Source organism: Lissotriton vulgaris, chromosome 3_2 (assembly GCF_964263255.1).
Source record: "Lissotriton vulgaris chromosome 3_2, aLisVul1.2, whole genome shotgun sequence".
Lineage (NCBI taxonomy): Eukaryota > Metazoa > Chordata > Amphibia > Caudata > Salamandridae > Lissotriton > Lissotriton vulgaris.
This window is the reverse complement of record NC_141690.1, coordinates 3878288-3896170: the sequence shown is the minus strand read 5'-3', so window position 1 is coordinate 3896170 and position 17883 is coordinate 3878288. Positions and strand designations below refer to the sequence as shown.

Below are 17883 nucleotides of genomic sequence, written 5' to 3'. Positions count from 1 at the left end.
GGAGACTATCTGGTTCATGTATTTATACATAGACCCTGTAGGTTCTTTGGTTTATTATTTTTTGAGGTAGATTCATTTCTTAAGACCAGTGGAAACTTTTCTTGTATAGTGTGTTTAGGACCAGGCCACTTGCAGGCAGCATCCTTGAGCCCCCAGAATGGAGGTGGCTAATCAAAGGAAATGCACTGGCTCACCCTATTAGATAAGAGGAGGAGGACCACCCGAAAAGGCACCGGGCAGTGAGAGCTCTGGTCAACAGTAGAGGGGAAAAATAAGGAGGAGAGCGTGATGAACGGAGTCGGGGGAAAGAATTTGCATTTCTCACGGACACCAGACAACGTGAGAGCTGTAGATACTGGGCAGAAGAGACCAACTGAACTGAGGATAGGGAATAATCTGAAAGAAGATGCTCCTTATATGAAGTTTGGATTATATTATTGTAGTTCCACTGTGGCCCACCAGTGAAGAAGCAACAAAATCGCAAACAGCTTACTTGAGGGAGGCAGCATAGAAGCTCCTTTGAGTTGCTGCGCTATCTAGCAGAACAGAGGAGGAGGAGCAGCAGCTTCTGCGACAGGCCAGTCACAACACATGCAAAGATGGGACAAGACTGCCAGACCCCATCTTTTGGGAATTGTTCACACCACCATCACCAGTGGGAATTGTATCTATTTGTGTGTACAGAAGGAGCAGTAAAGAATGGAAGCAGCATATGGCAAACCAGACCGAAGTAAGACACTCTTCAAAATCAATGATGGGTTATGTGCTTGTGGTGGTGAGAGAAATAAGGACAACAATGGAGAATGAAATTGATTCAGTGGCCACAGAAATTGACCTCCCATGCTCGGATATCCACCAAAACTCAGGCTATGTGGTGACGGTTGAGAAAACACAAAAAAACTGTAAGGACATTATGTCATTTAAGACATCAGTAACTAAACTCCAAATTGGCATTACTGAAACTGGCACTGAAAGCAGAAGATATGGAATGCCGATCAAGATGCAGTAATATCTGCATTGTTGGAGTCCCAGAACAGACAGAGTGAAAGTGCACATAAGTCCTCCTTGAAGACCTAAACCTACAGCACAAAACATTGGTCCAAATTGTTCTCTGTTAAAAGAGCCCGCAGAGCCCAATACCCATGCCCAGACTAGGAACATCTCCAAGGGCAATCCTTGCCACCTCCTTAATTAGAGGAACATAAATGATATGTTGTGGGCAGTCAGTATATGAGATCCTTTGATGTATAGGAAAGCCCAAATTGTTTTTTTCCATACCTCACTAAAGCTGGTCAATAGCCACTACGAAGTGGTGAAGAGGACACTTAAAGCTAATATAGGCAATTTGATTACTGGCAAACTAAACATTCTGACAGAAAGTAAAGCATGGCACTTCCTGGATCCAAATTACATGTTGAAGTAGAGGGGGGACGGGGGTACTGCAGACTGGTTGAAAGACCCCGGGCCACAGAACGCAGAACTAGTTGGCAGGCAACACAGAACAGTAGTAGCCAAGAGGAGGGTATGGGGTTGGACCTTGATCCTACAAGGGAATCAATGGAACAGGAAGCCAATCACACTCTGATGGAGAGGTGTGGCACCAAGCTACAACTCGAGCCCAGCGACCTGGTCCAACACTGGAAGCGAGAGGCTAGCAGTTCAGACTCTGGTGGTGAACTGTAAGCAAGAGAAGTCGCATCACTACCACCTAACTTTGCAGCCATCCATAAAAACAGGACTGGCAGTATGAAGGGGGGAGGGGTTGCCTTCCTCTATAACCGCTCCTTTAAAACGGAAACCATCTACTCAGAAAGCCTGGAGGGCATGGATGTACTAGGGATTAAGTTCTGCTCCACCACCGACTGCCTGGTTAGGTTATACTCCTAGTCTACCGCCCCCCACATACATCACCTGGATTTGTTGAACCTTTCCTGGAATTAGTCCATGACCTTCAATCATGCTATGAAGGACTAGTGGTAATGGGAGACGTTAATTTCCATTGGGAGAAAACCCCTAAGGACTGTCAGGCAAAGCAGTTAGAAGAGGCCATGATATCGCTAGAACTCTGTCGAAGGGTGGTGGGCTCGACACATGAGTGGGGTCACACACTGGACTTTATTTGGTCCACTGTCCCGATGTATAGTCCAATCACTATCTCCCCCTGCTCGTGGTCAGACCACCATCTATTGCAGGGTCGACTCACATTCCTCAGGGTGGTAAGTCCTAAGAAGCTGGAATAAGATCAGAGCAGATGATTTGGTAGCCATCCTAAAAACTCACGATTCACCTACGCAACCCGAGGGCGACATAGAGGCCACTAGCCTCAATTTATCACTAAAGCTCAAAAACGCCATTGAAGCAACAGCACCTGCACGTAGGGTGAGAATCCTGGACAAGGGCAAAGGTGCTCCCTGGTTCAACGATGCTCTTAGGCTACTGAAACTATCCTTGCGCCAGAGCGAGAGAGCCTGGCGCAAAGAGTACGAACCCAGCGCCCGGGACTCTTATGCAAGGGCATATGCCACCGACAAACAGGCAATCATATCCAGGAAAGCTGAATTCTATGAGGACAGAATCTCTGCGGCAAGTAACCCTCACAAAGAAACCTTTAAGGTCCTGACTGAGTTAAGGAAAAACAAGGAGCAGAAGCTCTCCTTTACTCAAGAAGACGGTCACAAATTCCAGTCCTTTTTCACTAATAAAATATCGGATCTCCTGACAGAAATCCATCGCACCCCAACCTTTCTCTGTCCTAGAAGTCCCTCACCGACACCCCGGCTGATTGTTCACCCTCTAACCACGCTACCACCACTTACTAAGGAGACTCTGGCTGTCCTAATGGGGCGAGTGAAATCCGGGTCAACAGCGGACCCCTGCCCACCTAGGATCTTTAAGCTAGCCCTGCCAGGAATAGAGGACCACATACTCTCCCTTCTAAATAGCTCCCTGGAAACAGGACAGGTCCCCACCGATTTTAAAGAGGCTCGCCTGATCCCGCTTCTCTAAAGAAGCCTGGTGCAGATACCAAGATCTTGAAAAATTTTAGGCCTATAACTCAGCTGCCTTTCTTAGCTAAGGTAATTGAACAGCACGTCCTTCCACACCTTTCCTGCCATCTTGAAAACAATCATCTTTTAGAACCGAATCAGGCCGGCTTCAGGGCCCATCACAGCTCGGAATTGGTCATGCTCTCCGTGCTGGACGATCCGAGACTCAGGGCAGACAAAAAAAACTCTGTGTGCCCTGGTGCCGTTAGACTTCTCTTCTGCATTTGATACGGTCAATCATGACCAATTATTGTTGCGGTTGGGGGACCTCGGCATTCAGGGCACCACCCATGCCATGCTAACTTAATTTCTCAAAAAACGTTCCCATAGAGTCCAACTGGCAAATTTGGTCTCCAACCCAGCAGGTCTCTCATGCGGAGTTCCCCAAGGCTCAGCACTTTCACCTCTCCTGTTTAATGCCTATCTGCAGCCTTTGATCTCTGCACTAAACCAGATGACGTGCCAGCTCTACAACTATGCCGCTGACACTCAAATTATTATACAAATTGACAATTCATCCAGAGCACATGTAAGATTGCAAAACATACTAAAATTTACGGTCAACTGGATGTCAGCCAATTCGCTAAAGATAAATCCGGATAAAACAGAGGTGCGGGCCATCACCACAGCGTCCAGCCCCTGGAACGACCTCCTTTGGCCAAAAGAACTGGGGTCCTCTACGGAACCGGCAGCGGCTGTGAAAACCCTTGGCATTCATATAGATGCCAAACTTTCCATGGCTCAAGTAGTCTCGTCAGTTGTCGGAAATTTTGCGGGCCTACTAAGACAACTGCGGAAACTATCTCCACTCCGGACCTCAGCCACGCTCAGACGGGCGGTTTCAGCTATGATCCTGTCGCACCTGGACTATGGCAATTCTTTATATGCTGGCCTTCCCCCAACAACTGTTGGCCAGACTACAATCAGTCATGAATGACGCAGCAAGATTAATCTTTAAAAAACCAAGATGGACACACGCTACACCACTGCTACGTGAGCTTCATTGGCTCCCAATTAGGCAGAGAATCAAGTACAAGGGCCTCTGCACCACACATAAAGCCCTGTACGGACAAGCCCCAAGGTACTTCAGGTAGCGCTTAGTTCCCTATGTTCCCAGTAGGACTCTTCCATCAGCAGATGCCACCCTTCTGGTTAGCCCCCGCTTTAAACTATCCTCTATGGGAGGGCGAGCATTCTTCAATGCAATTCCCGTGGCCTGGAACAACTTGCCAGTGAGCCTGCACAAGGAAATGAAACTCCTACCCTTCAGGAAAAGCTTAAAACCGTGCTCTTCCTGGGAGTATGGGGTACATCCTAGCATAGAGCCCCCCTTTGCTCCCCCATCTAGCCTGTGTGCACCCTCTGACAAGCGCTTAGAGACCCCTGTGTGATAAGGCGCATTACAAATCTAAATAAATAAATACTGTGTAATAAGGAAAATAGTTGGTGGTGACGTACTGTGGATGATATCCCAGATCCAAGACACCAGGTGGGAAACTAAAATGCAATATTGGATCAGTTTATTAAGGTCAGTTGTTAATGTTGGGGTGGCAGCGTCAGGATACCCCCCTGGGTGATAAGCTGCACTATATAAACATTATTTGATTGATTGGTGCCTCGCGCATTGATGAGGTTGATAGTTCAAAGTCTTTCACATGAAGAAGCAGAGTGGGGGAGGGAGGGTAATAAGGTGTTCATGTTTTAACAATACGCAAACACACATATGTTGTGTATGGATATTCTTGGGTCAAACCTCACTTTTCACAAATGATTCACCCAGGCATCGGTAATAATTATTTACATAAACTGTATGACCCGGAAGAGCTTTAAGAACTCTTGTGGAATGAGACTGGGCTGGGTCAGAGCTAAATGGAGTAATGTTGCGAGAAACTCACCTAATGGGTAATACATGGAAGTTCTTGGAAGGTACTCAATATAATGGGTTTCACAACAGGACTGAAAGTAATGGCAACTCTTTACAAAAAAAAAATCACTGAGGCACTGGGATAGAGACCTGGACACTTCTGAGTTCTACACTATCTCTTCGCACCAATGATGGATTGTGGGAGGTGTAAAGATATGTCTTACTTTGCAAAGGGCGTATATGACCATTCCAATTTGTGGTGACACTTCAATTCAGGACAATCTATCGAGCAAACAACTGGAGAGTAGATACAATGGAGTTACACGACAGAGAAGTAGTGCAAAAGAATAGTCACTGAAAACGTAAGCTACATCCAGTCGGCTGTGTTAGTGTGAGAGGCATTTAAGAAGGTCCTGAAGGGGGCTGTCTCATTTGAAATCTCTGAGAAAATTAAGACAGGAGTCAGAGAGAGAGTGGCTACATAGAAGAGCTTGTTGTCTTGGAGAAATGCTATTTGAGTAGCAAAACAACAACTCAGAGTGTATCACCAAAATCCGACACTCCCTGGCCTTTTGTGATAGCAAAACAAATAAACTGATTTAAAAACCAATAACGTAAAACATAAGGTCTGGTATAAAATGCCCAACATGGTACAGGAAGACAACAGTTCATGATCGCCTTCAAACATCTGAGTCCCTATTGAAGGAACTGGTCAAAACTGGTGAGCATGCGGATTCCTCATCAAACCCCTCCCTGCACATCACAAATCTTTAAGGACATCCTGCTCTCCCGACAGTGGATACCTCCCCAATAAGAACCAAACTTACTTCCCAAACTTCAGGCACATTCCATTCTATTCTCCAAACCTCTTACTTCAGAAAACACCCATAGCCAGACGGGTACAGTTACTTGTGGACATATAACCAATGGCCCATCCTTAGGAAAACGTATTAACCCGTTCCCAGCGTCAAACGTTCAGCGCCCAGTGCTGAACGTTCGGAGAACGAATGCTGGCCCGTCGGCCAACGGTCGTGCACAGCACTGGGGAGGTAGCGCTCGTGACGACCGTTGGCCGACGGCAGCAATTAAAGGGTTAAACAAGTGGCCTTCAGTGCGAAAACTCACTTTATAGAGGAAAACAATCCAATCTCTGACCATTAAAAAGATTAGGCCAGGGAAAAGTTCTGACTACACATCTATATCCATTTGGGATGATCTGAAAGCAATTCTGGACAGAAATGGAGCAGCTGCACTACTACTGCTGCTGGGTCACAAGACAGCCTTTCTCAGAGCCCACTACCAGACCTTACTATTGAGGCAAGAGCAGCATGGCATCCGAAAAAGCATCCTAAACTGAATGCTCTACTTATTTATACAGCAAATAGAGAATCCTACTGCTTCCCCTATTCAACTCAGCACTGACTTAGGTGTTCCTTAATGCTGGATCATCTCACCACTCCTCTTTAACTTCTACCTCACCCCCCTACTGGACGTAATCAAGTGCTTCAACCTAACTTGCTACAACTTTACTAATAAAAGTGATCATAAAACTAAAAACTCCAAAAGGATCTAGGCATAGAGTTTGACCACTGCCACTGAGCCAGCCTGAGTAACCACATTAAACTTCAATGTAACAAAATGGAGAGCCTGACCAGTGGAAATCTGAAGAATGACTAACCTTGACTAACCTTGAACCCTTAACAGTTATATCAACTAAATTAAGAAATATGGAAGTCATCTAAGACTCAGTGCTTTCCTTGGTCCTACTAGTGAAACAAATCCCAAAGGGCCAGATGTCCTAACATTTAATTTGTAAAAGGTGGTCGCAAACTGCGAACAGACTTTTTGTGAATGAAATTAGATTTTAGGCTGGTTAACAAAATAAGGATCCAGAGTGGGACACGGATTAACACAACTCACCAATACCTATGAGTTAGGTCTCAAATTGCATGCACAGGGATGCTGGTCTGCTAGGGACAGCAGACCACAAGGTCTATGAATAAATGCTCTGAATGCCAGAGACCTTTGTTGGGCAAGTTCACGTAGTTCTCACCCTAACTTCCTACCTCCACCCCACTCCCCCCCCTCCATTTCCCCCTGCCTCTCGCTCCTCCTTCCCTACTTAACTGATCTCCTCCGCCCCCTTTATGTCATGTACAAACTCAGAAATCATCAGCATCAGCAGTCGGTCTCTATCGGCGCTAAGTCAAACGACAACATAAAAGGCGCTAACACCCAACTTGTCCAGAACGCACTGATACTGCAACTATAAATCATCTGTTGTCTATGTTGGAGAGAGATGTAACAGCTATATCCCTAAATCTGCTCCCAATGAGTGTACATGCATATGTTTTACCTGATGTTAACCTATAAAACGAATAAAAGAAATGTAAGTTAAAAAACTGAAGCATTGTATCTACACAACTACAATACAAGCCCCACAGTGGGAATGTGTCAGAGATTCGCAAAGAGGAGTATGGACAGAGAAGGACCCACGTCCTCCAGGGCTGCTCCACTTCTGAGCGACGGAGCCCACAGCACAGGCGTCTGCAGGAGAGCTCGAGGAAAAGACCCTGGCTTCACCCATGAGCCAGGGGCTGCAAGGCCTCGCTCGGATCTGTGCAGGGACAGAGGGGCAGGGCTGGCTGCTAGCTCTGGGGTGTACTCTGAAGTCAGGTGATCTGGTTACCCAATGCAATTATTCCAGAACAAATACATCACTCCACCCTGGAGTTAGGTGGTCTCCTGAATGCAGTGTAATCTGGAACCGAGGAGATACTCTGTGTGATGCTCAAATCAACTCTGTATTGTAGGTTTGCCTTAATCATGCCTGTCAGAAGGGGCTATGGGGGTGAGGGGGCGGTGCCATTAGTCAGCAGGGCCCCACCCTCGTCCCCAACATTTATTTAAAGATTTTTAAACAAGGATGCTGTATCTATTAATGACGAGGCGTCCAACATGGCTAATACCAGTAGAGGGCACCAGATGGTGTTTGCTTGCTGCCTTAGGTCTCGCAAAAATGCCCGACATGCTTTCCCCCGAGACTGACTGTTCCTACCGACAGTCATTCCTGGGCAACCTCTTCTAGGCGCACGTGAACTAGGACCCGAAGCGCACTGCTGCCGCGCCTAGCACACCTGGCAGGTGCCCTGTGCCCTCTGCCCTGCGTGCGGCCGCAGAGACCCCTTGAGGTGCGCTGCGGGGACACGCAACACTGGTGGCACAGTACTGAAGGCCTGAAAACTCAAATGTATTAAATAGGTCATCTGTACACTCGCGCAGGAGAGGCAAGTCATCACGTTCTTCTGGTTTAAAAGAAACACATATTGCCATATTTAATGAATGGATAAAAAGCATGAAGCAAAAGATTCCGCTCAATAGTCCTTCCCCAAAAATGCAAATTCAGTGAAACACTGTGAGCGAACACAGCGTGTAGAAATCACAGCACATACCTTTTCCAAGTGACGGGCTCCTGGCAGCAGGGCTGCAGCGGGCGCTCGAGTCCTGGGACGGCCTTTGGTAGAATTAAAGTTTGTTTCATCGCGTTTGTAGGGCGCGTTCAGCGCGAGGGATGGACAGCCTTAGACTCTCATGTCTGCACTTTTTTTTTATAAGGTTTCGCAATGGCTTTTCTTACAGAAACCGGCTGGTGTGTGACTTAGCACAGTGTGTAGGCTTTGCGGCTTCGGAGATGCACTTCCCGATTCCTGCGGCAAGAGAACGTGTCCTCCGGAGCGGCCGGGCCCAGAAATGGCTGGGGAGACAGGCGGCTGCTGCTCCGCCTCGACTGCCTGCCTCCCACTGGGGCAAAGGGATGGCGGACTGGCCTAGAGGGAAATCAGGAAGGGCCGGTCTGGCAGGTCAGCGTGTGGGCCGGTTTTCTGCCTGTTTGTGGGCCTGTTTTATAAACTGGCGGGCTCATTTCTGCTGTCGATTTTCCTGATGTTAGCACAAAACATTGACCGCAGGAAGCAAAAATCCATGCGGCCTACACCCTGTAAAACACTAAAAAAAGGGTGTCTTTACAAGATGAAAAACTACCCGATGTGTAAAGGTGGGCCACTTCTATTTTGTTCATTTTTTATATTTATATATTTAATTTTGTAATACTGCACTGACTTTAGGCAGCCTTTTTCAATATTATGGTGTAACGGTGCCAGCTTTATACTACGCAATGGAACCTGAAATATCCCACCAGAAAGTAAGCAGCGAGGCGTTTCCTACAGACCTTGGGCATTTGAGGACATGCTTCTTAGCCCATGCCCATTCAAACTCAGGGCCTCTCAAAGTATCAGCAAGGGCGCTCATCTTTTGCAGTGTTTGTTTTTTTCAGAAGAGGAACCTGCCCACTAGAAAATAAAATGAGACCCACGTCTCACTGCATCACCATCATCTGAAATTTCTATAATAAACACCTGCCCTCACTCAAGGGAACAGCAAGCTATTGTATGCTGGATTAGCAAGGACTTCACTGATGCCCCGTGCCAAGCACCAGCTGGGCTAATCAGATTAAAAATATGGCAGCCCTCACCCATGCAGAGCTTTAAAGGACTAATGACCATCTTAAAATCTAAATGAGAGTAGCCAATCCCTCCATTTATAAAAGCATCGGTCTTGTCTGTTGAGCTTGAGGTAGTTGATTTTCATCCATACTGCGGCTACGGTCACACAGTTGGACACATTGGTGAGGGTGTTAGCCATTTTGTTGGAAAGGGAGAGTGTGAGCTAGGTATCCTCAACATAGGAAATGATGTGGATTCATTGGGCCGGATAATGATGGCGAGTGGGGTCGCGCAGGCGTTGAACAGGGTGGGGTATAGTTAGGATCCTTGTAGAACTTCGCAGATGAGGTGGACAGCGTTAGAGGTGAAGAAGGCCAAACTGATTGACTGACTGTGGCCTGACAGGAAGGAGCAAATCCAGCAAAGAGTGGGTCCCTGAATGCCGGCTTCATGCAATCTTTGGTTAAGGATGGAGTGGGAGTTGGTATCGAAGGCTGAGGAAAGGGTTAGTAGGATGAAGGCCACGGTGTCACCACATTCATCAAGATAACTATAATCCAGCGCATCAAAAGGTTGCACAATCTGCATGTTGAAAAAAATATTTATGTACTACTGCTGACATTACTGGTGGAATCATCACGTTCATCTTCCACATATATGAAAATGACAGACAGATACTACAGGTGGTGGGGAAAATCTATGTGCTACAAGAAATAACCTGCAAGCCTACCTGCTGTTTACAAGTTGATGTGCTGCAACAGGTTAAAACATAATGAAGTGGAATTTAATGTGAAAAACTTACAAATTGAGCTCCGTGGGCAGACTAGAGAAGAGGACAGGAAGATGTTGTGCTGAACACTGAAAATCACGTGTGTTCTAGATGCCCGCACCGCTATGGGCCCTAAAGCGCGAGTCATCAGGTTGCTGTTTCAGCATTCTGATGGACACACTTTCAACCAATCAGATTAGGCTGTGTGTGATAGCAATTCCGATTGGCTGCTGGCAGCTAGTTATAAGATCCTGTGACACTCATGCGGGCCAAAAATCTCATAGTTGTTGGTGGGCCACTGCTGAATATAATTTTGCCTGCTATCATTTAGTCTGAGGTAAGTGGAAAGAATTACATAAAAGAGGCACATTGTTTGACCTCGCACTCACAGGTTGAAAGCCTCGTGGGTCAACTCAGCCTTTCTTCCTCCTGAGGCTGATAAAAGGAGTACCATTGATTTGAGTAACAATAAACATCTGTTAGTCAGCGCCAAGATGGCCTCTGGGTGAACGTGCGCTTTGCAAATACACGTTATGTTATTTTACTATTCCAGCCACATTGTTCCCCACCCTTTCTGTCCTTAAGTCCCTCTAAACGTTTGGAAAATTATGGCTGCCAACTTTTATTTGCAGGGTCACATCTCTGTAACTCATTAGTATGATCGCTCAGGCCCTGCCCAATCTACTTAGGTTTTTTTTTTTAATCAATTTTTATTGATTTTTATAAAGTAGCTCAAAGACACCTCAAAAGCAGACCCATTAGAACGAGAGCAATTAAACCGTTACCAACGAGGGTCTGAACATATTATGACAGCATGGATGATGCAACAGGAGGAATCGGATCAAACATTGTGTTAATAAAGGAACAGCATTAACTACCAGACGGAAACGAGAACTAGTACAGTGATGTACGTGTGCGCCAGCCCCTGGGGCCAACCACAAACCCAAAAACAAGCTCGACAGCATGAAGATGAATAACCTATATACTTTGAGTCTTGAGATATCACATGTATCAAGTAAGGCCTGGGGGAGGGGGGAGGCTAAGGACATAGGCAGAATAGCAAGTGCGCACATCAAATGACCAGTCGCCTGAGGGGGGAGTTAGTCTGGGACTTTTCTGCAAGCGTTTGCAATTTATTTAGTAATGTGTCCCATTCCCTGGCAGTGTGGACTCTGCACAGGCCACAGGCTTCCTCGCGCCGGAGGGCCACGGATTCAGTCTGTCCCCTCTGCAATGCATCACAATGAACGAGCAGCCAAGCCAAGTCTAGGAAATTGTTGGTTGCGCTTTTCGATTTTTTGTGTTGAAAAGTCCCAGAATTCCATGAAACATAGCCCCTTCCACCCCACAATATCTGTCAATGTGTCTGTGACGTCCCACCACACTGTCGCCATCACTGGGCAACTCCAGAACATGTGAGCCATATCAGCGTCATGGGTGCCGCATCTAGGGCAGTCAGAGGTAGTGTCAAGCATCCTATGAAGGCTCGCCGGCATGAGATAGGACCTGTGCAGAATGTTATGCTGGATGTATTGGAATTTGGCATTTCGGGGGAGTTTGCATGGGTACACTAAGACCCTATCCCATTCCTTCTGCGTCAGGGCCAGTCCAATGTCGCCCTCCTGTTTCAGTCGAGTGGATTGCAGAAGGTCATGCTAGGTGTAAGCCAGAGCCCAAGTGAACCATGTCATTAGCCTGCGACCATTGCCTATGGTGTGAAGTGTGTTCACCAAGGGATGTGTTTTGGGTTCTGTGTTTACTATCTGCCAGAAGCGTTGCATTTCGGCCAGCACCTTATTATATGCCAGGAAGTGACCCATTGGTAAATTTTGATCAGACTGCAGTTGGGCAAAGGTAATCAGTTGCAGTGTTTCGGGAGCAATGTGCCAAGAGTGTCGACCCCTGCCATCTCCGATGTTCCAGACCCACTCCCAACCTGTTCCCCAGAGGGATGGATAGAGTTGATGTGTATCTCCTGCGTGGACAGCAAGGGGGTAGCCAGAAAACTAAAATACCCCCTACTTCAAACCAAATTTCCTATAGCCACAAGCAAACAAAGCAAGTCATCAAAACCCTTCCCAGAAGAGCTCTCTTCTCTTTCATCCAATGATCTATCCATTCATCTTTACATTTACCTGCTGAAATCCACAATTTCACCTTTAAATTCTGTTAACCTTTTATTCTTTCATTTATCATTGTTTTTCATAATTCTGTCCGTCCATCCATTTCCAAACCTATCCATACATCGCCAAAACTATCCATCCTTTTACTTATCCATCTCTCCATCCACACTTTTACTCATCCATCCTACCTTTAATTCCGTCCATCTACCCACTCTTTCACTCGACCCATCCACCCTCTCATCATCCATTCTCCTTTTCATTCATTATCCATTCTCGATTTTGTTCATCCATTTTTTCACTTATCCCTACACATTTTTATCCATCCATCCTTTACACATCCGTCCACTCTCTCTCATCCGTCCTTTCACTCATTCACCCATCCATCTATCTATCTATATCCATCCATCCACCCATTAATATCCAAACCTCAAAATTATTTATCCATCCTTTAACTTATCCCTCTCTCCACCAACCTTTCACTCATCCATCCACATTTTCGTCCATCCATCCGCCCTTCCATTCATTCACTTATTCATCCACCCTTTCATCCATCATCCTCCCTTTTATTCTGTCCATCTATCCACCCTTTCACTCAACTCATCCACCCTCTCATCATCCATTCTCCCTTTCACTCATCATCCATCCATCCATCCTACTTTTGTTCATCCATTTTTTCACTTATCCCTCCATCTTTTCATCCATCCATTCTTTCTCTCATCTGTCCTTTCACTCATTCATCCATCAATCCATCTACCTTTCACTCACCAATCCACCCTTTCCCTCACACACCTATCCATCCGTCCTTTCATTTACTCACTCAACCAACCATACACCCTTTCATGTTATTTAAGAACCTTTGTCTGCCAAGTTGCAGACAGAGAGGACCATCAAGAACCCCGCTCTAGCTGCTAAAGCGGTGGTCACTACACCCTTGGCCGTAAGTAATTTAAACATGAATGTAAAAACTTGCAGTAATGCATAAAAGGCTAAAATAAGGGTAATACCACTGAGCCCAAACAGAGTAACTTTATTGATCAGTGGCATATTACCTATATAACCTGCACTACTCTAAACAAGAGCCTTAGAACTATAAAATATAGCTAGCACTAATGTGAAAAATGAAGAAGATCTATTCCCTGTTTTCCTCCTTGCATAGAAAATGGTGAAAAGCTTTTGTTCCAGCCCAAATTAAATACTTGCCAACCTGTGCCAAAAAGGGAAACAAATAGAAGGGTCTCTATTATTACGGCTCAAATTATGGATGAAGCATAATCAATTTGCCTAATGTCTTATTTTAAATGCTCCAAAACTGGGACTAAATCATTTGTTTCATTTTTTTTTTAAAAAAGGCCAGCATGTATTCGGGTTTATGTTAATCAAAAAATTATTCAATATGTATCATTATTCATAGGCAAACAATGTGCTAAATTGTGCCACCAGATTTACTGTGGTGTTATTCATTAGATTTTATATGAAAACGTACCCAGATTCCAGCAGGCCCCTTTAACAGCTGAGATAAAGTGTACAGCGAAGAACTGCCACTCTAGAGGTCAGACAAACCATATTGAGTGACCTTTAACCAAGGAGCCAAGTGTGAACAGACCTACATTTCGGGTTTCCTTAAAAGCATGGAGAGCTGCCTACATTGAAGCTTTCACCTGTGTCTTAGGCTGCAACCCATCGGAATCAGCAATAAGTCGTGGTACCCAGTGTCACGTGCTTAGGAAAGGAGCCCTGGGGGTTGAAGTACTACACAGGCCACTCATAAATGAGAACAAGCATTGGCTTAGCCAATAGGTCTCGCCTTTGGGGCGTTAAGTGTTTTGACAGAGCTATGGGCTTTGTTAACGTTTTTAATATGTGTTGTATAGTATTGTGAATGTTGTGCAGCATGTTTAAAAGTTATAATAAAAAAAGTCTTATAACCATTTCTGGCACCTTAAATATAACCTAAAAAACATTATATACAACTGAAGTATTGTAGGTTAGGTTTGCTCTTAAGCGTTGGTATTAATGATTAAGTGCCTTGGTGACTCCCGGAAACCACCAGCTCAAATTAAGCATCGGTTACAAAATGCAAAAAGCATATTAAACAGCACGCACAATAACAGCATCACAGTCTATAAATAAAAGCTATATCAGAAATGAATTTTACTTGTGCGTGTTATAAAAGCCAAAGAGCACGTAAAACATGGCGCACAATAACATCGGTTTATAAATAAAAAATATATCAGAAATGAGTTTTACTTGTGCTTGTTATAATACGTTTTAATTTATCTTTAAATAGCGCTTATAAAAAGCACTCCAAAACCTTTGGGTCCAGTTTGCACTGTAAGCGCCAGTGTGGACAATTAAATACGGTGGGGAGTGCAGGAAAACACCGGCTCAAATTAGCACTACTATAAAAAAAAAAAAAAGGAACAGATTAGGAGAAGCAAATGTCATTGGGAAAAGCTATTGTGTAACAGGCAAAGATGCCGACTTTAGAGCTGGGGAAAAAAGTTAGAGTCTTGGCGTTGGATCAACATAATGTGATCCTGGGCCAATCACTTAATTTCCATGTTTGTACCAACAATTCTTATGCCCTTAAGTGGTATTTATAAAAATAACAGTGTTTGTTCCATAAAGTAATATGTCAAAGTAATGCTTATAAAAAGCACTCCAAAAGCTCTGGGTACAGCTTATGCTATAAGTGCCAGAGTTTATAATTAAGTGCTGTGGTGAGTTTCGGAAAGCACCAGCTCAAATTAAGCACTGCTATAGAAAAAGTAACCGTTAGGAGAGGGAAATGCAGTTAGGGAAAAGCTAGAACATAGCACTGAAAGGTGCCGACTTCAGAGCTAATGAACAAAGTTTGAGTTTTGGCACTGGCCCAACATCCTGTGATCCTGGCAAATCACTTGGTCTCCACTTTTGCACCAGAAAAAAAATATGCCCTTAAGTTATGCTCATAAAAAGGAATTTCAATATTTGTAGGTCCAATTTGCTGTATAAGTGTAAGTGTTGTTATTTAAATGCTGCGGTGAGTCCAGGAATCCACTAGCTCAAAAAAAGCACTAGCGTTTACAAAATCAAAGCACCGTATTAAACACCGTAGAAAATAAGAATATCAAGATCTAAAAATAATAAGTATCTCAAACCCCATAACTCCGATTTGCTCTGCCTCAGCCCTGTCAGCCTTTCAGAAGCAATGTCCTGTCCTGATTTGCCTAGATACCCTGTTTCCACAGACAACTTTCACTGTGGTTTCAAGATCCAGCAGGGAACCGTTGGGCTTATTAAGAAATAGAAAATATGAGTGACAGGGAGAGCGAAGACGTAGGAAAGGTGATTTCAGAGGATGAAGACTCGAGATTTTATGCGGAAGGGAAAGGAGTAACATAAGCTGAGTGGTAACATAGGCAAGGATAGGAGAAGCTACAGCATCATTACCGAGCATGGACAGAAGAGAGCACAACTGACCTATCATGGCCGCAGACCGATTGAAGAACAGGGAACTGGATGGTTATTAGAGCAGAGTGATTAAGGACGGAGTAAGATTGACCGCAAATGGAAGGGAGAGTCAGACTGACCGCCTATTACTGCAGACTGAACAAAGGAAACTGGAGCACAAGTGACTGGTGAGCACTACAGATTGCATGAAGGAGTAGTAAGAGAGTGTCACATCATTCATGCTTGCAGCATTAGCAGCAAGAGTGACTGATCACTACTCCAGAGTGTACAAAAAACAGACTGAGCATTAGACTGCGAAAAACACGGATGGGAGGGAAGTGACCAATAATTACCAAGTAAGAACTGCCGAAGTCAGTTCAACGGCTTGCGGATCAGGGTAGTGCACACTGTACAAACACCAAACCCACTGCAGCAAGGTGGGAACAAAAGCATTTGAGACAAGCGCGGCCGCAAAAGTGAAAGCGACCGTAACATGATCCAAAACAGATGGTACCCTGCGCGCCCCTGCTCGCTCCCGCAAGCTGCATGCAGTGGGAGGAAACATTTACTGGAAAAGGTGGGACATGCACCCGCCTTTGGCCAATTGCATGCTTTCATTTTTGAAAGCCACACGCAAAGGTCAATACAAAGTGTGGAAAATCGAAGCACACACGCACAAGTTTTCAGAAAAGCTGGAGTAATTCCAAGAGGCCCTCTCTTAGAGCAGCGCATGCGCACTGCACTAAAAGCTCAACCTAAAAATAAGCCTGTGGACTACAGCTCTCCATGGAGCAACTGTGCCTCATGCATAAAGTTGCAAGAAAATCCAGCCAGTGCGGAGTCAAATTTAAAACGAACTGGTGAGTTGGACGCCCTACGAACTAATCTCTTTTGCATAATAAGGCCCACCAACACCATCCCCGCCCCAGCTCACAAAGCGGGGGGTAGGTGAAGGCGTTTGTGGATGGTATGAGAGCCGGTAGTAGTTGCAGACTTCTGAGATAACTGGTGTGCGCTACCCAAAGGAGTTTGTGGGCCGGTCAGGGAACCTACTATGTGACAAGAATGCCTCTTGTAACATACGCCAAGCTCGGTCCTATAGAAAGCTACTTAAGTTGTGTTGCAAAATGTTCGAGGCTCGAGCAACCTATTAAGGACTAGAGGATTGACTGCTAACCTCACTAACAAACTTTTACACGAGGACATGCCCCACTTTTGTAAATCAAATTTCACATGCCAAGCTTGTCCAGCAATCATTCCTCGTTTCTGGAATTCTTTATAACAAAAGTTGCCCTTCCCTGAATCGCTTACTTTTTGCCAGCCTTTCAAACTATAAGGGAAATTGGGCCTGGGTTTGTTACTCAGCCTATTAATTCCACATTCCACAGTAGATTCTCAGGGTTAACCCATTAATTCTACATTCTACTCCCTATGATGACGCCTCTAGTCTTTTGTATCGAAGAATATGAATGAAAGAAAGAGCTTTTATAAAGCGGATGGCTACCAAAAGCCTCCCAGCGCTAGAGCCAGATTGGTCATTTGCTCACTCTGACATTTTCAATACAGGCTGTAGGCTTTCAGAAGGGGCTTGCATTACCCAAGCATGCCACAAGGGCTCCCTTCTAGGTATGGCCTCTTGTAGTGTGAGGCTGGTGTGAATATTTTTGCCAGATTGGATTTTGCTTTCGAGTCCAGACCTACAGAATATGCAACTGGCACTATATCAAATGGGAATTATTTGCATATGATTTTTAATTTTTTTATTGCTGGTCCATATACTCGCTGTCCCATTCTTCATCATAGACACATGAGCCATGTTTCTATGATGAAGGATTGGACAGTGATGATCCATCCACAACCACCCCACATCCACGAACGCCCAGTGTGCCTTCATCTTCAAAGGATGCGGAATAGGACATCAATAATGCTCCTAAGACTAGAGGAGGCCTCACAGTCACAAGCACTGCTCTCTACAGTCACTGGGACTCTTCCCCTCTGGAATTCACTCCCCAAAGTCTTCCTAATGAAGATGTACCAGAAACGATTATTTTATTGGATGTCACCTGAGACGAGCAGATTTGCTGGCCACTTGGAAAGCCCGACAGGAATCTACCACTCAGTGAGCGGACTCGCCTAGCCCTACTTT

At 45.1% G+C, this 17883-nt stretch overlaps 1 protein-coding gene across 11 annotated transcripts in view; it reads right to left on the bottom strand.

Moving 5' to 3' along the window:
* The window catches only part of RBM47 (RNA binding motif protein 47), a 378578-nt gene that overhangs the window by 119079 nt on the left and 241616 nt on the right, over positions 1 to 17883 (bottom strand). For 3 of the 11 annotated variants that reach the window (XM_086963932.1, XM_086963933.1, XM_086963945.1), the window contains exon 1: positions 8364 to 8516. The exons of the other annotated variants lie outside the window; for them this stretch is intronic. In XM_086963932.1, coding sequence (XP_086820058.1) covers positions 8364 to 8452 — 89 coding nt within the window. In that variant the 5' untranslated portion in view covers positions 8453 to 8516. Of the gene's footprint in view, positions 1 to 8363; positions 8517 to 17883 lie in introns of those variants that run through there. 11 annotated transcript variants of the gene reach the window in all.